Source organism: Zosterops lateralis (genome assembly GCF_965231275.1).
Source record: "Zosterops lateralis genome assembly, chromosome: 1".
Classification (NCBI taxonomy): Eukaryota; Metazoa; Chordata; class Aves; order Passeriformes; family Zosteropidae; genus Zosterops; species Zosterops lateralis.
Genome location: NC_139762.1, coordinates 118,083,323 through 118,110,832, shown reverse-complemented (window position 1 = coordinate 118,110,832; position 27,510 = coordinate 118,083,323). Strand labels below are relative to the sequence as shown.

The window sequence follows — 27,510 nt, the reverse complement described above, 5'->3', positions numbered from 1 at the left end:
AGAGCTGCTTCAACAACTCTGTAATACACTTACTATTTAAGAAGCAACCAACAGCTGTGCTAAGTCCTTTCATCTCACTCAGTTACAAGGTCCACAGACTAAGATAAGGACTGCAAACTAAAGACTACAAAGATCTCACCAATGGATGGAGTACATCCTCTAGATGATTCCTCATCACACAGACACCAGTAACTTGCTCACATCAACTTTTTGCAAACGAAGATTTTGTTGCTACACTGGGAAAATGTCTGCCATGATTTAAGGCTAAAAAACCAGCTGCTGTTTGCATGAAACTAGTGTTCCTCTTTACCTGAAGACTGATTTCCAAATCATTAGTATTACCACATAACAGCCTTTTCTTTTGATTATTTCCCAGTTTCACTATCAACAGTGAAACCTACTTCTGTGCACCTTAGTGACTGCTACACGAGCAACTGTTTTTCCTTTGCTGACAGGTACAGCAGCAACCAAGCTCAAAATACCCCACAACATTGCTCTCTATCCCCAGCAACTTCCAGGGATTGACCCCACTGGTGTCTTTCCTGAAGAAATAAAAAGGAGGAAAACAGAGACAGATGCAGCAATGCAATTTCTATCTCCAACTATTAATCCTGTGCTGTGCACATTAATTTGGTGAATCCTTTTAAATGAAATAGGGCTTGATAAATTAGGACATTACTTACAAAGTCTTCCCTTGCTCCTAGTCTGCTTTGCCGATCTTTCTCCAAAAGTTCTTCCAGGATAGACCAGGCTGTAAGACTGATTCCTGGGCGCAAAACCAGGGGTTTATGAAGAATATTATCGTACATCTCAGCAACATCACGGCAGTAAAAAGGAGGCTAAAAAGATACAAGTTCTACATGAATATGAAGCCACATGCAATGTTGTTTCATATGTTACATATGTAAATGATTCTCTAAGACATACAAGCTGCTAGCAGTGAAGCAGATATCTCCTTTTCATGCACTGCTAACTTCTAACTCAGTCATCACCACTGCCAGAACTTGACACTTGATAACTTCCCACCACCCGCCTTCCTCTACTCCTAACGTGTTCTCACACTCCCAAGTAGCCACAGATGTCATCCAGCTTCAAAGCTCCCACTGAACTTGCCTGAAAAGAACCTGACAATGGGAAACAAATCCATCTCCCTATTTAAGGCCCTATGGGAAGAGACAGAACTTGAGAAAACTAGAACAGATTCTTACTGGAGTTAATTACTGACTAGAAGAAGCATAAGTTTTTTTGTTCCAATGCTGTCAAAAGCTAGGAGAAAACCTGAGAAACATTAATAAAATAAATGTCTTTTAATTTTATTTATTCCAATATCTGACAAAATTTTCCTTATAAGCTGTTGGTTTTTTTTTATTGTGTATTATCACTGTTGATTCAGTTTACTCTCATAGTCCCTCAAAGTGATGACTACTGATTTTGCTGATGTCTACAATTTTGCTTTCCCATGAACTGTCAGACACCAAGAGGCAAAGTAAAATCCAAAAGATTAAAAAAAAAAGTGCTATGTTAAATATAAGACAGTATGTTAATCTGCTTAAATGGAGTATTCCAATGCTATGAAAAAATTAGCATCTTTAAGAACACTCAAAGGCTACTTCAAATAAAAGGGGAGAGGGGAGGAAAGAAACCTTTACATATCAGGTACATACCAGTCCATAAAGCATTTCATAAAGAACTGCACCAAGGCACCACCAGTCTACTGTGTTGTCATAGGGCTGCTTTTTAATGACTTCTGGTGCAAGATACTAAAATGAATAAAAATAAAAAAAGTACTTTAGAGAATTAGGCTAGCATGGATAAAACCTAGGGTTTAGTCACTTCACAGTAAACATTTTCAAGAAAAGTTGCTTCATAACAATCAAATGTTTCAACTAAATACTACAGCTCACTCCTCTTGCACTGCCTTCAAAGGTATTTCCTGTAATTTCAACTATGTTTATCAAGTTACCAAAGTTTCTAATCCTCTGTTCAGTGAATCCCTCAATATGTGTTCAAGCCTTCCACATTCTAAGTTTTCCAGTGCAGTTCCCAATAAAAAGACAATAGAGTTCAATAACTCAGTCAGCAAGTTCAAAGTTTTGTGCATAGGCAGTTATTTGCTTGAGGCACAGATATTAATTCCCTATAAACTTACTAAGAATCAAAAGCAGGATATTGTTAAGTAGATTGATATTAACCAATCTGCAGCAGCTGTTAGACACGCTAACTGTCCTGTGTCTACCCAGCAGTTAAGAGACATGAGAGAAAACGGTATTTGAAAAGGGCTGGAGAAACAGAGGAAGGAAGAGATGAGGTATGGCCATGTGGGCAGCAAGCAGTGGACACTGCATATTAGTAAGAAGAACAACAAATAAATCTGTAGGGAGCTTGTCCTTGGTTTGGTTCAGGTTGTTAAAAGGATGCAAACCTTGCAGCAGTACAAAATATAGTATTTCACCTTGCAGTTGCACAAATATTAATAACAGTCAACAATCATTGATTAGATAAAAAACCCATGAAAATTGTCAACATACTTCTGGGGTCCCACAGAAAGTTGCAGTGGTATCAGAAGTTGCAATCCCTTCTTTACAAAGTCCAAAGTCTGTCAACACAACATGACCCTGTGTTTAATTAAGAGTGATATGTTAAAAAGAGAACATGCTCAACATGTGAATACACAGAAGTGTCAATTTTGTGAGAGAACACAGAGAACAGAAATAATCTTGCACACTTACTAGTGAATCTAGGAGAATGTTTTCTGGTTTTAAATCCCTATTAAAAAAGGAAAAGGTCGTAAATCAAAACAGCAGTCACAAGAGCTTCAGAAGCAAGGGCTTTTATTATTCTTCAGCTGAAAGCTTCCAGTTTTGATGAAACTGTTATGTTCATGTTTCCCATAAGATGATTTCCTGTAGAGTTTTTTATTTGGTAATTTGTCCTATTTTGAATTTCTGCAGGACAAGGATACATTTCAGAAACTTACCTGTACACTATATTTATGGAGTGTAAGTAGCCCAGTGCACTGGCTATTTCAGCAGCATAAAATCTGGCTCTGTGCTCAGGAAAGGAACGTTCTCTTTGTAAGTGAAAGAACAGCTGCAAATATGTAAATAGGAAAGAAGAACATTACACAGACAAAACAAATCTGGTTAATAACACATAATTTTACAGTGAAGAGTAATTTATTTTGTTGTCCACTTTAAAAAAAATAAGAAAATACAATGAAATAGAATTGGTTTTACTGCATGACTTAGTCATTACTTTACTCTCTCCCCTGCTTCTCTTTTGTGGCTCAGATGGATAGCTCACATTCCCTTAAAACCAGAACTAGTCAAAATGAACTAGAGTAAATCACTAAGCTGTGAATAGAAGCTGGCAAGACTAAATTATGCAAGATTGCCTCCAAGCAGAATATATAACCTGGTGTCAAATAAGTCATCTTTCATTTCTGCAAATGCATGTATTCAAAGATTTGCATAATTATTTATAGAATTGTATTCTGAAATAACCTAGATGTAGATCACTGTGTGAGATGTATATTCCAAGCTGATGCACCAGTTCTCTCTACTACAGAGAATTGTCTGGCTGAAAATAATTTGAGCAGATACAAAAGTTTAGACAAAGGTTAAATTATAAACATACAGATTCAACTACACTACACACTCAACTTGTAAAGATGTTAAGAAAAACAAAGTTTTCTGGTGTCTGCCTACAAAGTCCATGAAAAATAAAAAGCCACCCCAGCTTTCCAAGCTTTCCATTCAAATTTGAAAGCTTTTTTGAACTGTATTTTATTTTGCCTGAAACAATACAAAACTAAGTTCTGGCCACAATTCAGAGTAGAGCAAACCAGGATTTTGCTAATACAGTCTAAGCAAGGTGACAGTACATTAGACAAGAAAAATGCCCATCTTGTCCCAACTCTGACACAAACTAATAAGTTCAGCTGTCAGTTTCCTTCCTTCGTCTTTTCAAATATCAGCATCTCACCTAATGCAGATGCAAGAGGAAGACAGTGTTACGTGGTGAAAAATGTAAACATAAGATTAATTCATAATAAAGGTAAATTTATATAACTGCACAATACAGTATTTGTATCTGACAAGCCTGAATAAATTTAAAGTTGTCAGTAAGAACAGGAACAGGGTCCAAATAGCTACAGAAGTCTGTAGCAACAGCAGATAACAGGATTTTCAAAACTGGGAGAATGCTGATCACAGCCCATTGTAGAGGACCATTTTGCTCCTCCCACCTAGAATTAGCAGAATAGACAGACTAAAATGCAAACAAAACCACCACATACCTCTCCTCCATTAACAAAATCCAGGACAAAGTAAAGCTTTTCTGTTGTTTGGAATGAGTAATGTAATCCAACCAAAAATGGATGTTTCACATTTTTCAAAAGCACATTACGTTCAGCCATAATATGTTTTTGCTGCAAGAAGTACGAGATCAATAAGTAAACAGGAATAATTTTGTAATTAAGGGAAAAAACAAGGGAGGTGGGTGGAAAAAGACTATTTCTCTTAACCTCTTTCCTATTGAGAACAATTTTTTTCTGCAACACTTTGACAGCATAGTATTTCCCATCCAGTTTTCGTTTTGCAAGAAGAACCTGTGAAATTCAAAAGAAGGAAGAAATGTGATTGTTGCAGTTCACATACTATTGGTAATATTTTATCATTTCAGCATGACTTGAAACTGTTCATGCTATTTTTTTCACAATACAGTTTCTTCGCTTCTAATACAGTCAGTCAACAATGTAATTGCCAATAAAGTGAGTTTACAGTTAGTTCAGTAAAAACTTATCCTGACAGTGGTGTCATGAAAGACTAAATTATAACATTTGTTTTCTATGACCTGCTAAATCTCTATCAAGATTAATTTCAGCTTTTTTTTTTGGATAAAGTGTAAAAATAATTGAATGAAAAATAACAACATGAAAAATAATTTGGAAACCGAGATTTCAAGAGGGATTCTCTTTGGCATCTTTGTAAAATATCAATATTTAAGTCGCTTTTCAATGTGCTGTTGCTCACACTGCTCCATAGTATCAGAGGTTTCACAAATGTTGTCCATGACAACAAGAGGAAAAGCACAATTTGTACTCCAGCTGCTGCATAAGCATAGGGGTACCTCCCTTCCTCCCTGGGGGAAACAGAGGATCCCAACTACCCTTAATGAGAAAGGGAAAATCTCCCTTTTGTTAGTCCCAACAAGTGGCTGAGGCAGCCAACAGCTGCACCAGGGAAAAAATGGCAAGGCCACAAAGCAGCAGCAATGGGGATCCAGCAGAAAAGCTTATGGGCCACCCTAGAGCAACACCACTCCTGGAACCTCTGGCCAAGTCTCGAGTCACTGAGCACGAGAAACCAGCGAGCATCCTTCCACCACCATAAGACACAGGAATAAAAGCTCACCTTGCCAAAGCTGCCTTTCCCAATAACTTTCAGGAAATCAAAGTCTGTTGGTTTAGCACTGAAAGATATTTAGGAAGGAGACAGGTCATCTGGGTAGAAATTACAAGCCTTACAGCTGTACAGCAGTGTAGTGCAGCACAACGGCCTGTAAGCACCCCCCTTTTCTTTGTTCCACTCAGCACTGCTTCTGCAGACCTGTCCTCAGACAACTCCTCTTCATTTTACAATTCCATTTTCTTCTAGCCAAAGTGTTCAAGTTGCATCCTCTGAGTTTACTTTATTTACTAAGTTTAACCTTATGATGTAAGGGAGAACCAAGACCATTCTTTCATTCTCCATGGTCTAGTTTCTTGTTAATTTTTAAGTCTCCCTTTCACCATGACATCTCCTGGAGCTTATTCTAGCGGTCCAAATGGGTTCTAAAGCTTACATGAGGAAAGGAAGGACCAAGTTTGTTATCTGTTCCATTATTTTTTCCATTTTTCTTATTTTTTCCATTCTTCTCTCCATCCAATCCTCCCTCGTTTTAAATTTCAGTAAGAGGAGGGAGATCCTAACACCTGCCTCTTCTTGGTGTTTGTATGAATTTACACTCAGTTTTTCCATTTCCCACATCACCACTCCTTTCAGTTTTTCCCAGGATTCCCTTACTCTTTCCTGAATACAATTCTGTCAGCAAAACAATTATCCATGTTTTCAAATTGCAAAACAAATTACATCACCATACACCTCTCTATTTATTGTCCCCGAAGGGAAGGACTCTTATATTTCACTTCTTACTGAAGTCTCTTAAGTGCTTCCTCCTCCTGCTAGTCCAGAACAAATCTGGGAGGAAAGCAAAACCAAAATAGCAGTCACCTCCTAGAGAAGAAAGGCAGATTCACACAGAACAGAACAGAAACACTGCAGAAGACACTAGAGACAGAAGTTACACTGCAGTAACTGTAGCACCAACAAGGCAAGCTGCTCCTCTGGCATGCAATAAACCAAACTTGTTTTCAGAAGCTGTGGGACCACTCCCAAGGTCAGTCTAACTTTTCAGGTTTCAAAATTAATTTTAATCCTATTTAATTAAATTTTAAATTTACATTCAATTGAATTACATTAAATTCAATTTATTTGAAACCTACTGAGGATTTCCAGATGGTCCCAGGTTGATATTCTGTGAGGTAGAGTTTAACTGTTGGGAGAAACAAAGAGGTTTACTTGTAACACTTTTTCTTCTCTCTTATCCTTCAACTATTATTAATTTAAAATACACTTCTAATCTGCTCAATCCATACTTTTACACTTGTTACATTAGAATTATAAAGAGATCTAACATCTAGATTGGGAACTGAAATACCTGGCCATTATCACCTTGTCACAAATTCTTTCTACACACATCCTGTTAAAGGATGAAGGTAATAAAATATCTGTGTTCATTCAAAGAGGAAAAGATCGGAAATAAAACTTGAAGAGTATTTCAAAAAACAAATTGTTCCTCATTCAGAAGTTAACCCTTTCTGTCTCATGAACATATTTTTTGCCTTTTATTCCAAACTCTCCAAGTTCTTACTAATACAATAATTTTAAACCCACCCTGTTTATGTAAGAGTAATTAATGAAAGACACAGTGCTTTTAAAAACACAGGAGTGAACATTCTCCCAACCCGAAGAAAAACATTAGCAACCTTTTCTATCCTGACATTAAAGGTTAAATAACTCAATTCCTGGAATTCCATGAATCTTACTGGTACACGCCCAGGCAGAATTTGTAAATTACGGGGAGCAGAGGAAGCCACTGTCATTTAGGTGATTTTCTCCATTTTGTTTTTGATTTAGAAAAGTGGTATTTATACTCTAATTGTGATTCTGGAATTTATCAGAGAAGAATGAACTGCACTCAAATACAAGTTACCTGGCCACAGGCTGCCAGGCAGCACAAACCAGTACTCCAGAAGTGGAAAATGGCCTGAGAGCAGCACTGGATGCCACTGCTCACTGAAATGAGCCAGTGCTACTGGACAGTTTTCAAAGAGCTACTGTAAATAAAGACTTTTTTTTTTTAAGGTTTTTTTTTTGTTCCTTGTTGTTTGGCTTCATCATTTACAGTAACCATATGGTAAATTTTCCACCAAAAAATATGGGCCAGGCCATTATGCAGTAGCTCTCTTTTTGGAATTTGTTGTGGTATGACATATCATTAATTTTCCATAGACGGTTTATATCATTCCTCATTTCTTAAAGTACCTTTCAAAGGAGGAGGAAATCGGTATTTAAACTAGTCACTTCGGAAATGAAACTTTCAGAACACACTGAATTTCTCATGGATCACACACAAATTGAAACAACTCTTACATCTTTAACAGGGGCTGAATAAGGAGAGAAGTATTAATATCACGTCTTTATGCCAAGTAGTAAGTAACAGAGAAGACAAGCTTAAATATAGCAGTTCTGCCTTCCTAGAAATACTCCTTTTTGCAAACTGTTTCTGGAGGCTGTAAACTGATTTTCAGAGAATTCATCCAGCTATACAGTGGCTTTTTCGACAAAAGAAACTTCAGACCTCACACAGTGTTACATGTGAAATGAAATCAAATCCATCCTTGCTCCTAAGTGACTTTTAGAAAGACTGCATTTTTTCCCCTGAGAGAATTCTATTTCTCCCCATCTTTAAAAAAGAAGAACGTACAAGCAAACAAAAAGACAATTAAACATTCTATCTCCCCTGCTCCTTGCCAGATTTCTTAGCAAGAGCTTTTGAACAGACTGCAAAAACTCTCACAGCTCAGCTCTGACTAAAGTTGTGTTTCTTTAACCCATACAGCAAGGGGAACAAATAAGACAAAGTCAGCAATCACTTTTACTCCTCTCTGCAATTCACATCTGACAGAAAAACAGCTTACAGGCCCCAGTGGAACTGAGTTGTTTAAAAGAACAGGAGGAGATTTACTGTAAAACCTACCAGTAGTTTTCAGTAAATAACATACCTAAGAATATTGCCCTCAAGTAGCTAAAATTTAGAAGACTGTTCTGCTTCTGTTTTATTACCTTCCGACTGCTCCTTTCATCTTCATCTTCAGATGGATCCGACTGGTGTTTTGGGTTATCCATCTGAAGAAATGCTCTGACATCTGGGCTAGAAACACAGTTAACTTCATTAGCACACCAATAATCTGCATGATTTTCAGCCATAAACACAGAGCATGGAGGAGCAGCACACAGAGGAGTTTCTCATAACAAAGTTTTATATTCAAGTTCTGGTAATTAAAAACTATGTACAAGCAATACTTCCTTTTAGAGCAACGCAATTCAACTACCAAGTGTGTTATACAGCACAAACCTTTTCACTGACAAAACCCCAACATGTTAAAGTATATGTACGTGAAGACCTCAGAAGGAAACACTGCAGAACTGCATTTAAAGATCATCACCAGAAGAAATCATGAGTTCTAACTGGTTAGCAGCCACCAAGAAACCAACTTTCTTCCAAAAAACTGAAGAGTTTAAATTTTTGTTTTCTAAAATTAATTGAATTGTCCAATACAATAGGGAATGAAATACACCACCTGTATCCCAAGGAAAGAAACATGTTCCGAGATACAGAGCAGTAACATTGCTCTCCCCATTCACTTTAAAGCAGAAGAGGGTGATCTTCTATTCAGAATTCCTTTTGGCTGGGCACTGTCAAAACAGTGTTAAGAAATCCTTCCAGGCAGCTGCAGGACACAAATATTTCAGGAACTAGCAACAGGCTTCCCACAGTACCTAAGGAGAAGCATTTTATGTTCAGCAGTGTTTTCAAACTCTGTCTTGGTGGGGCTGGGGAACAAAGACTGAGAGAAAGATAGGAAAATAAGAGAATTCCAAGACCAAGGATTTCTTCTTCCAGGAAGAAAGGCTTGTCCCACAGATCAAAAGAATGTAACATCTTTCTGAACCACAGCACAGTGCAAGTAAAGAATAATGTGCAACTGAGGAAAAACTAATTCCTTAAAAAATGGGTACAGTGCATAGCCTGTATAAACCACTTCAAGAGCTGATTTGAATCTTTCAAATTCCTTCAGTTCACTAAAAGGTAACCTTCTTATTGAGGAAGAAATCTTACCTACAATTCAGAGACAAAGTTGTTTGAGAAGGACTTAGGGGATAGGAAACTCCACATGAGTCATTCAGTACAAGAAAAGCACTAGTTTACCATGGAACTGCTCTTTTAATCTGTCTCTAGAATATATAAAATAGGGTAGATTTATATAAGAAACAGATGTACTTGCTATTTTCAATCCATTCACCCTCCTCATCTCTGATTAGTGAGGATCAAAAGTAAGAGAAGAGCTGTTTCTGACACTTCTCCAGCTTCTATAATTTCCTGTCAGGACTACTGAACCTACCTCATATTCTAGGCTATCTGAGGCTTCATCACTTATATTCTGTATTCCTAAGTCCTGTTTGAAATATGTTTCAGTTACCTTCAGCCTTTTAGGTTTAAAATACAGCAACAAGGCTGTTCACCTAATTTCCCACCATCATTTCAGTTTAATACTTCCCATTTTGTATGAACTCTAAATTCTGATCTATTTCAGCATCTGTCTTGTATTCCGAGGCCAGAAGACAAAAATCACAGTGGTTTGAACACGGTGATAATACTGGGTCCTGATGCAACAATTTCAGTTTCAGAACATTTGGATATCATAAAATCAAGAATAAAAAGTTATGGTTAATGCTTTTCACTAGACAGAACAACAGAAACAGACCTTAACTACCTTTCAGCATTAATTATTCTGGACAACTGGCTGATTAAATAGAGCATGTTGTAATACATCTCAAATAGTTACTATAGTAACTTTGTTCATGACTGAATTCACAGCAGGAAAAACATAAAAGTATCAATTCACAGGAAAAGGCTGCTGTACAGTTGCAGGATATTCCACAATCCACAATACCCAGAATCATAACTGATCGATGTTACACTGTTTACATTTGCAATTCTGAAAGCACTGCAAAGAACTACTGACTAAAAAGAAAAAGTTTAATGTACCAATTTCCTAGGCAGGATTGCAGCATGTTATGCATAATGCCATACGGATTGATAGGACTTCTATGCTGTATTAGTTCACATGGATTAACTCAATGTATTTCAGAACACATGGAAACTATTCCTAAAATAACCCCACCTATGAAATTAAAAGAATTGAGAACACTATTTAAAAAGGGATGCTCAACATTGTACATACACTACCAGCTGAAGTTGGTTTTGTTGGGATTTTTATGATTGACTGAATGAATTCATTTTATGGATTATCTCTGAAATAACCAAAAGGGTGTCAAGCTCTGCTTAAATATGGTTGCTTACGTAATAGTCATTCTGCATTAGTCTTCCTGCAAAAGCAATATAATACCACACAAAAATTTTGGACACACAGAGAAATATGAACGAACCCAAAAAGTCACACAAATTTTGAAGCAAAATGTTAAAATTAATAGCCAGCAGCAGAAACTTAACATATAAGATCCACTTTATTTAAATAATGGTGCTCAGCTCCTCCCTCTTCTCACCACATTTTCTTAAAAAGTAAACCACTGGTATATTTCCTACAGAAAGCAAAGGTTCAAAAAGCCCTAACACAGTACAGCACAATGACACTTTAAAAGAGGACAAATAATGCAAAATTTGCTTTCCCAAGCATGGACTGCAAGATGCTACAATTCAGGAGTTTCACATTCACTTTAATATTATTCAGATTTTGAAATCAGAAAAAAATTGTGACTTCTCACTTACAAAACTGATAACTCATTTCCCCACAGGTTGCAGAGTATTGTCATCCTTGAGCTCTTCAAGTGTTATGCAAATGTTCTCATTCTCATTAAGGAGCTACTTTGGACTATTTAAAAATAACTGCATTACATCTTTAATGCATCCTCTATTACACAGTTTTTCCAACTGGTTTTCTTTGGACATGTTCTGATAGACAGCAATTAAATGCATTAATCCTTAGTGAAGGCCTACATTTGAGGGGGTGAGCAGCCCACTTTCAGGAGTTGTGTGGTGTTTTAGGGAGGCTCACAGTGCTTGCTAGGAACAAACTCCCAGCTCTATTAATGACATCAGTCAGCAAGGGGGACACATTAACAGATCTCTATCCCTGCTGCCCTATCTATCCCTACCTTTTCTTGGAACACCTGCATTCCACCTGTGAGAACAAGCTGCCTATCACAGTAAGTTTGCTGAGGAAATGCAGCTGAGGAAATGCTAGTCCACATAATTCCCAATTGGGACTAAGCCAGTCATCTCACCCTGTATTCCACCTGTGACTGCAGGAAAATCCTTATCAACTCTCTCAGGGTCTCTCTAAGCACTCCAATAAGTCTTAGGTTTTTCTTGGATTTTTCATTGAGCAAAAAGGTTTGGCTTTGATACAATATTCAAGGAACATGCCAGACCCAAGAAAAAAGCCCACTGATGGAAAATAAGAATATGGTGCTGCATGTTTCAAAGAATAATGTAAATATTACCATCTTGGACACACTGAATCTGATATTTTTGCTTTTCACTTCAGATATTCAGGTGCCTTCCCATCCAGAAATGAAAACACCTTGAATCATCCTTCAGGTTTTAGTGAAACAACTTTCCTAAGCAGGACTTAAAATATATGACATGCTGATACTAGTTTTAAAAGATGGTGTGGTGCAAGTGGATTTCCTAATGGTTCTGTGATAGTGCACAACCCACTAAGTCTTCCTTGTACATCATTAACTTTATGCAAGTTATTTGACCTAGTATCAAATTTAATTAGCACATTAAAGCAAAACTAAGAAAGCAAGAATGGCCTATCTGTGAGGACTCAGTCATCACATATCCCTTGAATACCTCTATCGGATTTTACAAAAAATCCCAAGCACTGAGATCAAAAGATTTGGTATTTCTTCTGTAACATTCAGTGGCACACAGAAAAGGTGACAGATTACGTAATTATTAACATGATTTGTTGCAGTGCAACACTGCAGAAAGTAAAGGCTAACCTCAGAAAAACAATCACCTTACTGTGATTAAAAGAGGAACAACACAGAAATGACTACAAAATTAAATGCTTTTGCACTAAACTGTGTCTTAAAGGCTTTTTCTCCTGCTTAATTCACTATTACTTTAAGGGTGGGGTGGAGGAGAACAGTACAAGACAAACTTTGGTCTCTATTTTTTGTTTTTATTATAGAACTCTGTTTAACAAGCTTATTATTGAACACACTTTCATCAGCACCAAACACTATCAGACCTATGTCTTAACCTTAGTTTAAGTCAGGTTAATCCATCAGGCAAGTTAAGTGCCATATTAGAGGACATTGATTCTTCTACAGTTACATTCAAGCATAATACAATTTTAAAAACTCACAAAAAATTAAGGAGGCAGGTGGATTTGAGGTTTGATGCCTTTTTTTTTTGGCACACCATTTTGTGCTGTCCGCAACAAAAAAGCACCATTTTACCTTGGAGAACAAATATAGTATGTTTTGAAACAAAAATATTTGGCAATTGGATATACTGACAGCCAGAGGAGGAGATTGGCCTAAATAAGCCAGTATCCTTTCCCAATGAAACAAAACAGATTGGTTTTCAGTAATTTGTTACATTAAAGTGCTTTTTTATTATTTCCCATATAACAGTACCACGAACATAAACCTCACAGTATTTGTACTGGTGGAAAAGTATCCTCCTGTAAAGACTTTGCTACTAATTTTTTTTCCACTAAGCAAAAGAAGTATATATAAAATGCTCCCCCTCCCCTTTTTTTTTTTTTTTTTTTTTTTTTTAATTCAGAAAGGAAAGGAAGTACGTATTTCAGGTTGACAGGACATTAAATAGCTCATTTGTTGTGAAAAAAGAAAATTTGACTGCATGCTGGAAACTGCAGTGATATTCTGTTAGTTACTTTTTTCCTGTGGGAAATGGGCAATTTCACAGGCTGTACAAATAGGCTAATTAAACAGAGCATATGTATTAAAGATATTTACTCAACACTAAAGCCAAGCACAGAGCTTTAGCATTTTACCAGTTCAAGCACCAAAGAAAGCTGCATGGATTTAGGTGAAACTGATCACAGATTCCTGCTGAAAGAAGGCACCAGTTTGCCCTGAATGAGTTCACACACAAAGTGCTGTTCCCCAGATTTAACTGGAGTTTTGTCCTGACACCACCTCCCATTCCCCACCGGTGGAGGTGAACACTCCTGCAGGTCTGCTGGGAACAGTTCAGGTACAAGCTTATTCATATTTCCTTTAGGCAGCTCCCCTTGGTTATCCCAAACCATCCCAGCAAGATGATTAAGCCACTTGGTTTCTGTGCTTTAAACAAGTTCTGGAGCACACATGAACTGCTCTTAACAAAAAAAAAAAAAAAAAAAAAAAAAGGATGCAGGCAGTGATTGACTGCCAAGAACAAAGCAGCAAGTGACAGCAGGGCCCTCAAACAGTACAGCCACTGGCAAAACAAACACCTGCCCTACAGCAACAGTTTAGGGTTAGTGGAATCTGCACCCCTGGAATTAAGATCAGTTAATTGCCTGCAAATTGATTCGTAGTTTGGTTTTCAGAAAACAAAAACACTTTTATACTCTTCAGTCTGTAGATTTTTCCTGAATGGATGGCCATATAAAGTTTACTTTTTATACTGAAGAGCTCTGAACAGGTAAAATACATTTTCTGGTTAAATACCTAATTTGCAATTTTGTATTTAACATATCTTTTCATCTCACGTCTTTTCAACAGCCCTTATAAAACAGAAATGAAACTACTTACTGGTTGCATAGCTCTGGCTGTCTAACTAAATTTTGAATGAATTCATTCAGTCCTGCTCTTCTCTGTTTAATAAAATCTGAAAAAAACAGATTTATTAGAATCATCAATCAGTTTGTGAAAAAGACTTGTTTTCTTATTCAGGTTTCTAGGATTTAAAACAACCGTTAAAAGGAGACTGGCCCATGATTGATTTAGAAAAGGCTTGGTTCTACATATGAAAACTGTAAGCTTAACACATTGGACTGAGCTGAAAGAACAAATTTCAGTTTTTCTGCAACACTGCTTAAAAATGTGGAAAGCCAGGTGGATTAGAAGTGACACCTTGTGTGCTTCAAGAACTGTGTGTGACCACAGCAGGCCTTCATTGCACGGGTGAGCCCTTCAGCACCTGATTCCACAGGAACAAAAACCCCAAGAACCCACAGGCAAAACCTGGTATCAGTTGCACAAGTTTTTCCGTGAATAGTCCCACCAAGCAGCATATTTCCAAAATATATGTATGGCAGAAAAATTACAGGCCTCATCCTGCCGGCAGGCACCCAGCTAGAGCCATCAAAGATAACAAATTAAAATACTTTTCTTTAGATTTTGAACATCATCTCCAACATTAAAAAAGATAATCCTCAGAATCCCTCCCTTTATCTAAAGCCTAAGACACGTAACTGTTCTGTAGGAACATGGAAAGATACACAAAGGATTTAGAATAGAAAAAGAGTTCTAACATAAAAAAGGTGTAAAATGGAGTAATATTATCTTTCATTACTCATATCAACAAAAATTTCTATGGAAAAAGAATATTTAACTTGTGCACTAACTTTTAAGGCATTCCAATGACTGTCAAATCAAGATTACTGACAATTATTAAAACTTTAAATTAAGTTTTAACTAACAGCTGTATTTAAAATATTAAGAAGAATGTCCCTATTGTTTCAGGGATATAATCCCTGAAAACTTCCTAAGTATTTAATAATCCCAAATTACTGACATCTAACAGAAAGATAAATCTTTACAGAGATATTATGGGAGTGAACAACATCAGCAGTTTCAGTGTGGCAGATGGACAGTGGCATCAGTCACTCTAAGCCTACAGGGTTATCCATGCTGAAGAAGATAAAACACCTGTAACATCTGAAATTTTCAAGTTCTGTGTTCTGACTGGTTGCTGTTCCATTTTTTCAAGTTAAAACAAGATTAATTTTAAAATAACCTAAATGCCAATAAAATTAGAGCATTTAAATTGCCATTTAAATGCCAGTATTTTTGGTAGTTTTGGGTAAAGGGATGTAAATTCCTCGCTCTGCTGCATTTCAATGCAACAGTACAATGCTGCATACCCATGGATGGATTACGGAAGTAAAATACCTTTTCAGTATTTGTAAAATACGTAACTTGTTTCAGGAGCCAGCAGAAACATTACATCAAAGCTTCAATAAATCAGCGTTAAGAGAGAATTATTTACATAACCATCATGGCTCCATCTCCACCCTGCCTCCCAGCAAGAAACATCTTGGGAACTATTTAGTTTCTCATGCTTCAAGGATTTCAGCGTAGTTCACGGAAATTTAAAACAAGTTTGAGGACTTTGTTTTACATATACAATTTTAATAGTGTCTTAGTTGAGGGGTTTTTTCCCCCCATTAAAACTCCAGTTTCCTAAATTTGGCTTCAAGAAATCCACCTGCATATTTGCCTGTACAGCAAACCAGACTGCAGGGCATCCTCTGGTCCTCAGCCAGCTCTGAGAATCCCAAGGTCAGAGAAAAGGAACCAGAACTAAACTTTGTCTCCCTGTAGACAAAATACATACAGACCTTTTGGCAATCATTTACATCTTTATCAGAAGAAAATATCAGAGCTTGGATACTTGTATTTGATTATTCTAATAAAAAATAAAACAGAATTTCACATAAGGATCCAGACGATTAACTGCAACTGCCAAAAACTAGGTTTGTTTGTCAGAACTGTAAAAAACCCAAACCTACACATTCTAAGAGTTCAACAGCTTTGGATCCATTTGTTCCTCAGCAAAAGAGAAAATGAAACAATGGAAACAGGTACAGGAGGAGATGAAACTCCAAACAGTCTGACCACATCAGCAAGCCAGGGGAGGGCAGGAGGGGTCCAAAGAGCATCAGGAAAAGCCTGAAGTAAAAATGGCTTGAATGAATAGTAGAAACACACAGAGCAATGGCCTGGCCTCCCCATTTGCCTTTTTAGTTATTCACCCGTGGTGCCACCCAGGTTACTTCACAGCACTCGACAGGTGACTTTCATTAGTATTTCACTGTGCTCGGAGCAGGTTAAATGGGCACCCATCACTGGCGACTGGAGCACAACAGGTTCACATGGCACACGCTTCCTGTTGTTGTTCCACTTACAGATGAAGTTCGTATTCACCTGAACTGTACAAGGAAGCACATTCAGATACAGAGAGTTCAAAAGTCCTCGAAGATAAATCCTTGAGTTATTTCATTTCTCAGAAGAGGTGGTGGGGGTAGTCACACAAAGAAAGTTTAAAATGAACTACACATAATGCTTAGGAAGAGTCTGGGGTTTGGCTTTTGCTTTTATAGGACAGAAATCACACCTGACAGTTCAGAATCAGAATCAGAACACAGGAGGGTTGGGAGGAGCTACAGCCTTCAGTACAAGAGAGGCACTGGGCGACCAAGCAATGCTTTGTTCACTATCACAAGGTAAAACACCTACCCACGCTAGTTCCCGCTCTTGACTGAAGCATGACTAAACTTTGCTTTAGTCACTGCTTTGAGGACCGCTGCAAAACTCAGCTAAGATAGCTTCTTGTAGGCTGCAATAGATCAATTTTCATATAAAGAAACTGACAAAATGAATAACAAGATGATGACATACCAGGATCAAAATTATCTCCAAATATTCTTTTAGCTGGAATCTTCAGGTTCATGGTGGGAAATTGCTTCTTTAGCTGAAAACAAAACACATAAAATTGGATTGTGCTTAGACATTAAAGTACCTAGAAATAATGGCACTTTGTTTGTTTTCTGATGAACAGTTTGAACACCTGATTATTAGTAATTCTGTTCCACTATGCCATTTCCTCTGCTCATACACAGGGGGGAAAAAAACATACCCAGAACAATCTGTACTCTGCTTGTTTGCAATAGACATACCCTTTAAAATTCAAAGGTCATCTCATCTTCATCTTATGGACTAGAGCAATAGTACAAAATGATTTGCCCCAGGTTGAAAAAACAAATTTCAGTGTTGTTTTTATTTTCCTTCTTTTTCCCTCCTCCATCACCTCTTTATCTCTTTTGGGTTTGTTTTTCTCTTGCTTGCTTGCTTGCACAGGGCTGTATGCATGAGGTTTAGGATGGGCAGACAGGCATCTGGGTTTTGTCCAAATCACACTCTTAAAGCTTTACAAATCACAGGTGGTCTACTCCTACATCAAAACTGCAAACGGATGAACAGCCTATTTTAGGATCTCGCACTTGATAATTCAATTACTATTACACTTGATAAACAGACCAGAAGATAGCATACACTAACAGTGAATTATGTATTTAAAAAAAACCCGAAACCTGACACTAATCAAGCCTTGACTACATTTACTTCACCTTCAAGTGCCCCAGAAGAGTACTCTTACTCTCATCCTCTTTAAGAAAGTAGTTTTCTAATACAAAGCTGGCAATTCTTCTTACCTTAGCAACATCAGTATTTCTTTCCGTTAGCAGCACAAATTCTTTTTGGTGTATATATGGTATGAATTACACTGAACAGAAACCGAATTAAATAACCTTCTGGTTATGCCTCCCTAGGACCTCACCTCTGGCCATCTTAGAGAGACCAAGGCTGAATAAACTTCAGCAGAGCAAGGCCAACCTGAGTGGCAAGAGAACGTGGCAAAGGAACAGGATCACCAACACTACCTCTGAAGGAGGATTTTCTGTTTTCACATCCCTTACAGGTCTATCCCTGCAAGATGCAGGCAAAGCACAGCATGGGGTATCCAGGGCCATTTCAGCTCAAATGTTTCCAAGAACATTTCCAAGCTCACAGCCTGTGTTTGGAGACCACTGCCACACACAAATCCATGCACAGAGAGGCAGAAGAGAGAAGGCCTGACGATTACTTCCCAGAGAGGCAGTGGAAGGGAAAGCACAAATAAGCAGCTGGTAATATTTTAGTATAGGAATCAGAGGGGAATTATTTCCTCTTTTGTTAAAGCAAAAATTACAGTCTCTAAACACGAAGAACTGGAGGAAAGTACGGACACAGCATACATAACTCAGACTTGTATCTGAACAAGTATTTACCCCATTTACCCACTACATAAAAAGGGCAAAAACCTCTTACAGCAACAAACCCAAGAAATCCATACTTAGTTGCTGAGGGGACTTTTTTTTTTTTGAACACTGACCACATTTTTTTGTGCAAAAAATCATACCTGCTATGCAACTGTGGGTATGAATTGCCATCAGTGACTGACTAGAAAATTTCTATTAAAAATTTTTCATTGTTCATTGCTTTCAGTATTTCAAAGAAAAACACTTTAAGAGAAATATATCTATCTAAATATTTTGTGGGATTTTTTTAGCATGAACAAAAGCACGTTTTGTATGTTCTGACAACAACTAAACTGGAAGTTTCATTGAGCTATGATCCCAAGGAGCTATAAAAAATGTGACAAGTAAGTGGATTTTCAGTCTGAAATTCAAAAAACCGGAGGTTTAAAGAACCCATTCCATCATTTTCTTTAATTAGGCTTCTATGGTTATTAAATGGTGACTCAAACTCCTCAAGAGAGCATTAACTCAAACCATAACACTGCAAGCAAGTGCTACTCTGCTATTCTGGCATGATTTCATAGCTTGGTTTTTGCTTACCGTATTGTAGAGTTTATCAAACTCTGCATACCGTCGAAAGACAAACCACTCATTTCTGCCAACAGAGACCAACACTTTGTATACCTGTAGGAACAAGGACAGTGTTGTTATCCACAGAACTTACTAAAACCTCCCAAGTTTAATCTTGTGGTGAAAATAAGGGCAGGTTGTTAAATTTATAGTGTAAATGCACTTATCAAACCATGTATTTCTTACAGCTAAGTCACACAGACATCAACAGAAATTATTAAAAGAACAACTAAAGAATCTGGTACTTCACAGATAATTTTTTGAACACCAGGTAAGCAAAAAACTGACACCAAAATTGATTTAGTGGAGTTTCATAGATTAGTTAATATCCAAAAGGAACATCTGGCCATCAGATAAAAGTTTAATAAAATTTAATATGCAATTTGTTAACAACTCGATATTCCATAATAAAGACTAATACTAAAGAAGCAAATCATTTAAAAATACTGAAGACTGCCTCAATCAAAACCTAAGGAGAAACTACATATGGAAGGTACAAAGGTAACTGTTCGTTTGAACAACCTGAATTCAGAAGAATCCTGGCTGATGGCACAGTTGTTCAGAGAGTAAAAAATGGTGCTGTGGCTGAAATACAGTCCATATAACATAATATGCAGCACTGGTACAAAGGGAAGTATAGCTGGAATCTGCTGCACGCTTCTGGCCTTTCAAATGCCATGTCTCAGAGGACTTCAATAACGAGACAGATTGTCAGTCCCTGGATTCATAAATCTGGTTGGCAGCTGTGTGTCCAGCAGGCTTCTCCTGTCTCTCAGGCAATTAACTGTCTACACTTCTCTACTTTCTTGTACTTCCAGAAAGAGCTCAGCTATTCCTTCAAGGAAGAGGATGGGCACAGCAAGGAAATGAGTGCAGAGCACTGCTAATTCCCAATGCAGACAACTGGACCAATGCCCCAGTTTCCCTTCTGGCCTGCAGCAGCACCTTGGCTCTCTCTCCAACTCCACAGTGGCAGTGGCAGCCGCCACCATTGGTTCCTCAGCCTGAGGGCTGCAGTCATGCTGTGGTAACTGCTCACATAAACTGTTCTCAGTCCCAGGCCCTGGGGAACACAGGAAGCTGGATGGAAGCATCCAGCAGAATGCTGATGAGATCTTCTACCTAAAGAAGTGTTAGCATAAAACCCAATCCCTTCCCTTCTAAGAGCCTCCCTACACTGTAGACAGCAAAAGCTTCAGCTGCAAAACTTAAGCACTGTCCTCCTGAACTGGGTCTCTTATACAGCATCCAAATCCTGCAAGCAATGTTCAAACAAGAAACACCTCTGCTCCCCATGACTGCACAGCAAACCAATGCCAACACACTTGAGCAGAGGGCCAAGGCAGCTGGGCAGAAAGCACAGATAGCAGAGTGCACAGACAAGCATAACTCAGGATACGAGATGATATCCGCCTCCTTGGCAACTGCTAAATTAAAACAGTTTTGTTCTCAGAGCAGCTGTAGAACAATGACACAATCAACATTTTTTACACAAGAGAGCATGAAAAACCTGTATGAGGTCATCTAATTCACACCACTAACAAAGCTCTTGCACACCTCAAAAAAGAAAAGCTGCAAGTGCAACAGTTATGGACACACTAAGCGGTAAGAAAACACAAAACATCCACAAAGAATCTGGTAAAACCTAAAACCATGGCATGTCTGGGCTGTATTATTACTCTCAGCTGTGCCCGTGTAATGATTAGAGAGATGTGCAGTGCTTATTTCTAGAAAGGTGGGGGGGAGGAATCTAGACTTTCTTAGATAATGACCTTTTTAAGTCTTAATTATTCCTAATCCAAATTTGGTCTTAGAAAACTCCTTAAACATAAATATGATGCATCCACAACTCATAGTATGTGGGTAAAAACCACAAACCTTTGAGGAAAATAAAAAGGAAGAAAATAAACAGAATTCCTGAAAACATCACCATAAAATATCTTCCCAGATACAGACAGGACAGGATCCAGCTATTTCTGGATACTGTAGGATTTCTTCACAAAAGAAGTCATTGAAATTAAAAGCCTTCAACTCTGTGGTAGCTCATGCTCCTGGATTAAACGCTTGATTTTTATTAAACAAAGAAAAATTAAAAGGTACACAAAGAAAAATTAAAAGGCTGTTTTCCAATTTCGACAGAGCAATCATTGAGAAAGTAAGGAAACTATTTATTGTCAACAAATAAAAAGAAAAACAACTCCAATTTCCACAGGGCTGGGGATTAATATTATACATCACAGCTCTGAGACAAAGTTTTCAGATTTAATCAGACAAACAGCACCCTTGAAAGAGATTTTTTAATAAGCCTGTATATGATCTGGGTGTAAAGGGAGATGAGAACAGGTCAGAAGAGAAAATTAAGCCTCAGACATCAAACAGCATAGGGATAAAAGTGAGAAACCCAAAACAAAGCTATTTGTCAAAACAGGCAAAAGAATGACCTAATATGCAGCAAGGATAGAAAGCAATTAATATAGGCTAGATATGACCCAAAACAAGGAAATACTTTACTCTTTTTATGGAGAAAGTGAATGCTGAATCTTCAGAGAAATGAAGGACAGCAAACAGTGTGGATTTACATAGAGGCTGGTTGCCACAAATTAAGTACAAGCAAAAAAGGCTCCCTGCCAGAACACCCCAAAAAAATGCAAACACTGAATCATTTGGGAAAAAAAAAATGGTAGTAAATATATAAAAAGCATGGAGTGTTTAACAAAACCAAATCAAATATTCAATAAAACATCATGAAAATGCTCAGGAGGAATGAGAAGTTCATTTCCAGAGACAAAAGTGAAAAGCTCATTTAATTATCAGAATAATGACTGCTCAGAGACATGATTGCTTTTAAAAATGCTTTATCAGAGTAAGTGTGAGGGGAAAAAGTAGAGCTAGCAAAAGCTAAGTCTTGTTTCCATGCCAGCATTAAGTGAGCCATCGAAAGGTTTGAGCTGAAATTCAGTTTCTATTCAGACCAGTAAGATTCTAGAAGCATCTCAGAAGCAGCAGTGATACACTGAGCAATGGTAAGGTGAAGACTATACAGTTGCCTGAAATCTTTCCTAGCCTTTATCACTCTGACCTTTCTTTTCACCCCAGGTGAAAACCCTTCTTACTGCTCTTTATAGAAATGGCACTAGTGTGGCCATCAAGAGAGACAGTTATACCTACCACAGATTTGTTAAGAACTGTTTCCCCCTGGATCCCTTCCCCATTCCCTGTCAAAGTACTGACAGGATCCTGTCATTACACACAGCTACAGAAGAGGGGACACAGTGACAGCACTGACACATGCTGGAATTCACAGTTTCTACCATGAAGTTTAATATGACCCTCACTTCTGTTATCAAATCCTAAAATATATGTGACAATATTCGAAAGCTTGGTTGTGAAAGCACTTCTTGTCAAGCTGCTAATTACTCCCTGGCACAGAAAGCAGAAGGCAGCAAGATAAAGTGTACCTCTGCACAGTGTAAGCTGGGCTGGATTCCTTCCCCCCTCCTCCCTCAGCCCCCCACTTCTGATGTTTGATCCAGCTTTCTAAAGGGCACACCCAAACAAAGGGCCTGTACACTGCCCAGGTTGTCTCACAGACCTTCAGGTAAAATGACCTGGAGACCACAACATTAGTACATGCTCAGTGTACCACACTGGCATATTAACTGCCAGCACTGAGGCAACAAAACAAACCTGTTCTGCTCAAGTTTAGACTTTCACAAAGGTTTTCCTGCACACCTGAGTTTCACATGAATGCAGAAGTTTAAGGAATTAGTAAAGTTCGTTTTTGTTTATTCCCTTTACCTTTACACTCCTTCCCCAAGCTACATCTTGATCTTCTCCAAGGAAGGGAGGTGAAGAGGAAAGGGAGACAACACAACCCATAGTAAACCATTGTTTTGCTGTATTCTTCAGACAGCAACTCCATATAAGGGTGTTTGCATTCCTCAGCTGAAGAGTGACTAACTAACTCAATGAAAAAAAAAAAAAATCTTGGAGGAAGTTGCACAAGAGCAATGAAATAGTTTGAGCCTTCCAAAGCAAGTATTTGGATCTTGTCATTTAGGGTTATATAGAGGCCAAACAAAAATCCATAGTACACTACTTTATTTTTCAGTATGCAATGCAAAGAATTTCCCACACAATAGGAAGACTTCACAACCAGAAAGTCAAACTGGGAGGCAAAGAAAGGAAGAGGGAGAGAAATTACCCTCTCTCCAGCAGAAGTGGAAATGGGAACAGGATAGGAAAAAACTCGTAAGCATTAGAATCAGAAACAGGAAGGAAGACAGAAAAAAGGTTTTGAAAAAATTTGATGGTTTGTATTTTTTTCATTTTACACAAAAAAATCAAAATAGTATAATAGGACATCCGTGAAAGGATGGACATTAAAACAAACAAACAAACCCCCACAAAGAACCAAATCCACACTTTATCCCTTTACAAAACAAATGTCTTCATGAAAAATCATGTAGAATGCCAAAAATTGTATCAGAATGTTTTCCCTGTACTTGGATACTTAAATATTTTACACAAGCAAATGCAGCTACTTTGGGGTAAAAATAGCAGAAATTTGTAAAGGCAAGTTCTTTTTGCAGAAAGCAACACAGGTAAACACTGTAAAATATTCAAAACTTTTCACACTGGACTAAGGCCAGCACTCACAAGAGTAAGGAAACTGATTTCCATAAACCTATTGAAAATAATACGAAGCTTAGTAGCAGAAGAAAAGAAAGCAGCACTGCTAGGCACCAATAGCCTATGCCTTTGCCCACAGTGCTTACTCTCTTACATACTTACAGTAAATCTCTTTTTCTTCTCTCTATGTTCATCAGAGCTGGGAATGCTAACGCTTGGGCAGCTCTCTTTGAGATCCATTGTATGTTTCTTGTGACAGATTTGTTACAGGACCCTGCTTCGGGTGTTGCACTCAGGAGGTATCGTCAACGGTACTGATGCAAGATCCGCAGCTTTTCTTGAGAAAATGTGAATTCCATCATGCAATCCTGAAGTGAACATAGAAGGGAAATTTAAGTACAGGAACTCTTAACTCACAGTGCTAAAAATCTGTGCGACAAGAACTTTTGCTGGCAGGAAACGCACGTTAATATGCACATATAAAGCCACAATCATGCCTATTTTGTAAACTTTCAAGCCTGTAGTCCTTTGTTGTTTCACTGAAATCACTTACATTCTCCAAGGACACAAGTGCATCCAAAAAAATCACTGGGCAGTGTAGACATACTGGAAACAGATTTGGGCCCACTGCAGGGAATACTCTGCAGGAACAAAGGGCATGAAGAAATAATTGAAGATGACAACCTGGTATCAGACATCTGAGAAATGCCACCAACCTGTACATTCAGAACAATTTATTTCAATACCAAAGGTTTTCAACTACGTGAGTCTGTACCAGAGGGCACTTCAGGTTCGTCAGAACATGCTGACTGCATTTAAACACCATATCTGAGATTAAAGATGACACAAGAACAACTAATTTTTCATGAGAATTTTAGAGAGGGACAGAGGCAGCGTCATGTGTCTACCTGAATATTTACCTTCTCTGCCCCTCTTTCCCCTTACCTTGTGTTTGGCAGAACACAGACTGTTAGGTCACCCTTTCTCCTCAGCAAAACACTTAAGTTTTGCAGAATGTGAGAAGGGCACAACACAAAAGACTGAGAATAAAGCCATCAAAAAGGCAGAAAGCTTAGTGTTAACCAGATGCCTCTTCACTCATGGAAGGACACTATTCTTCACACCTGCCCTGAGCACAAGCACATTATTTGCTGAACCCCACCGCTAACAACAGGAACTTCAGCAACGCTTAGGAGCAGACAAAATTAATGCTGCATAGCTACAACCCTCTGTTTGGGCCCGCACAGCACAGCCAACTGAACTGCTTCACTGAATGCAGCACAGCTTTAGAACAAGATGTGTCTGATCAACTTACAAACATGAGTAGAGTGTTTTAGAAAGAGGGAAACCTCAGTTCTCTCCAAAATAGCCAGAGGAAAAAGGAGTGCCCAGTTCAACATAAACTCCCTATTTTCTTAAAACAGGGAAGTATAAATGTGAACTCTATATTTCATATCATAAATTTCCAAAAAGCACAAACTAATCCCATGCAATTCTGCTATTAGAGAGACACCCATATTTATGTTGGCACAATGGCCAAAGCTCCCGGAATCCAGTGAAAAGATCTGTTCTTGATACCCAACAAGTCTCAGTCTGACTATTTTTCTTGCTCTCAAAAGTCAGATCATCAAACTTTATGTTGTTATTTCTCATCTTGCCATTTAAAATTGAGTTAATTTTCAAAGATCTATCTGATGACTTTAACAAAAAGGAATGTTTACAAACACTGTAATCACAGTGAAGTGATACATGAGCTATACTGCAAGATATTCAGAAAACTATTTTTAGCTGCATTCACCTTAATTTGATTGTTCCCTACTTCACCAATTAAGTAATTACAGTGTTGAGCAGGGTTGAACTTCTCCCTCACCTTTATTTGACTAGAACACAGCTCATTCAACCCAGTTACACAGACCATGAGTTTCAAATTGGTTTCCTCTTTTCCTTTGGAAAGCTACTGTTAAAGCTTTATTACAAGGCACGCCTTCCACGATTTTGTACCAGCATGAGATTAGGAGTGTTCTTCTCCCACTGCCACGTACTAAAAATGAGATGTAAAGGTTAACTGAGCTCTTCTCCGTTGTAAGAGGTCCACTAAAACAGTCAATAGGCACCACTTCCAGTAAGTGTTTCACTAAGCTTAGACTTTACTAAGCACTTGTGTCAATCTTTAGCCACTTCAGGTTCAGTATCAGGAACTGAGCATAAGCCCCTGTGTTTTATCTGTCTTACTGCTCATCAGAGAAAAACAAGTAAAGCTTTAAAATGGATTAGTTGTTCCCTGACTAATATCACTCACTGTCCTTCTCCTCTTGTAAACCAACACTTATTTCAAAGGTTTCCAAGATGCCTGTACTCATTTTCACAATACAGGCTGTTTATCTCTCATCCCTTCAGTTTCTTATTTTTAGTGTCAGAGTTTTAAATGCCAGTATAGGAGCCGTATGCTTTAGTCCTTGAAGACTGAGCTTTATTTCAGATCTGAAGTTGAAAGATCTCTGAAAAACAAAAGGAGGAAGTGTCAACCAGATAAATTCAGGAAGAGTTTGTTCATCTTACTGGGGAGAAGAAGAATAAATCATCTGAGAAACCAAAACTGTAATGCTCACATTTCTTTCTTTAAGCTGCCTGGAAGATCACTGGCTGTGATTACTTTCTTTCCCTGAGGCATCTCCTCGGAGCCGTGCCTGGGTCACCAATGCTAAACTGAACTGACAGACTTGGAAGAACTGCATTCTCACTTTGCCACTAAGCTCCAGTGGATCAGAGCTTTCTTTCAATTTCTATTTGCCTCAAGCATATCACCTCTTGAGAGCTTCCTACATCTGAACTGTAGGTCTGACTACAGAAAAAGGGACAGACTTGCCTTCATCTTCACCATGCTGCAGGAACACAGCTGTAGTTTAAATAGCAGGTAAGACCACTAATGGCTGAGATAACTACATGGAATAAGAATGGAGAGAAAACAGTGGAGACATTTTTATCCACAGCTTCAAAAGTGGAAATTGCAGCATTTTGAAGGATGCCAGGTACAAGTGATTTTAACAGGCACTGTCAGCAGAGAAGTCTCTAGCTCTGGTTACAGCATTTATGGAACTAACAACAAGCAGCCCCTCGGCTCAACTTTGGTAACAGACCAAAAGGGAAGGGAACTTCAGAAAAGTACATATCAAAATAAGACCCCTCAAATCAAACTTGGCCATCAGTGAAAGATGTAGATAATGTAGATAATCTGCAAGACAGGTAAATGCTGGGACCAGTGCCGTCCAGAAACAGCTTAAGTTTTAAGCTGCTACAGTATGGAGGCCTGAAACAGGAGAAAGCACAGAAAAAACTAGAGTAGATCAGAAGTCACCAGTCCTCCTGGCACAGTTTCAAGCCTATCAACAGTTACACTGTCCATTCTCTCCATGGGGGCTGTCTAAAAGCCAGCAGTATTTTCACCATTTCCTGCAGGAAGCCACAACAACATCAATTTCCAGGCTGACCCTTGCCTGCAGTGAAGCAAGAGCATGGCAATAGCAGAACCCTGACACCAGGAGAGCATACACAAATCTACTACACCCACAAATCAATGCCTAACTATAAAATCTTCTGTGCAGCCTCCTAATAGCTGCATGCAACAGGCAAACATGACATAGCTTAGCAGTATGTGGCATTCTCCTTTTACTCTCTTCTACATAAGCAAACTGTATTAGAAAAGGTTTCTGAAGTTTAATCAGACTATTTTATTCTGGACTGAAATATTTTCTGTTCTCTTTAAAATGGTAATGGCCTAAAGATGGTATCACTGT

At 38.1% G+C, this 27,510-nt stretch overlaps 1 protein-coding gene across 4 annotated transcripts in view; it reads right to left on the bottom strand.

The window, feature by feature from the left end:
• Positions 1-27,510, bottom strand: part of LOC310913636 (serine/threonine-protein kinase Sgk3) — a 55,531-nt gene that overhangs the window by 1,513 nt on the left and 26,508 nt on the right. For all 4 annotated transcript variants that reach the window (XM_083869234.1, XM_083869235.1, XM_083869233.1 and 1 more), the window contains 14 exons: positions 23,879-24,084; positions 19,055-19,138; positions 17,058-17,130; positions 14,187-14,262; positions 8,448-8,535; positions 6,545-6,594; positions 5,415-5,472; positions 4,526-4,609; positions 4,298-4,429; positions 2,978-3,090; positions 2,730-2,766; positions 2,529-2,615; positions 1,665-1,760; positions 684-839 (listed from right to left, as the gene is read on the bottom strand). In XM_083869234.1, the coding sequence (XP_083725360.1) occupies positions 684-839; positions 1,665-1,760; positions 2,529-2,615; positions 2,730-2,766; positions 2,978-3,090; positions 4,298-4,429; positions 4,526-4,609; positions 5,415-5,472; positions 6,545-6,594; positions 8,448-8,535; positions 14,187-14,262; positions 17,058-17,130; positions 19,055-19,138; positions 23,879-23,956 (1,212 nt within the window). In that variant the 5' untranslated portion in view covers positions 23,957-24,084. The remainder of the gene's footprint in view (positions 1-683; positions 840-1,664; positions 1,761-2,528; positions 2,616-2,729; positions 2,767-2,977; positions 3,091-4,297; positions 4,430-4,525; positions 4,610-5,414; positions 5,473-6,544; positions 6,595-8,447; positions 8,536-14,186; positions 14,263-17,057; positions 17,131-19,054; positions 19,139-23,878; positions 24,085-27,510) is intronic.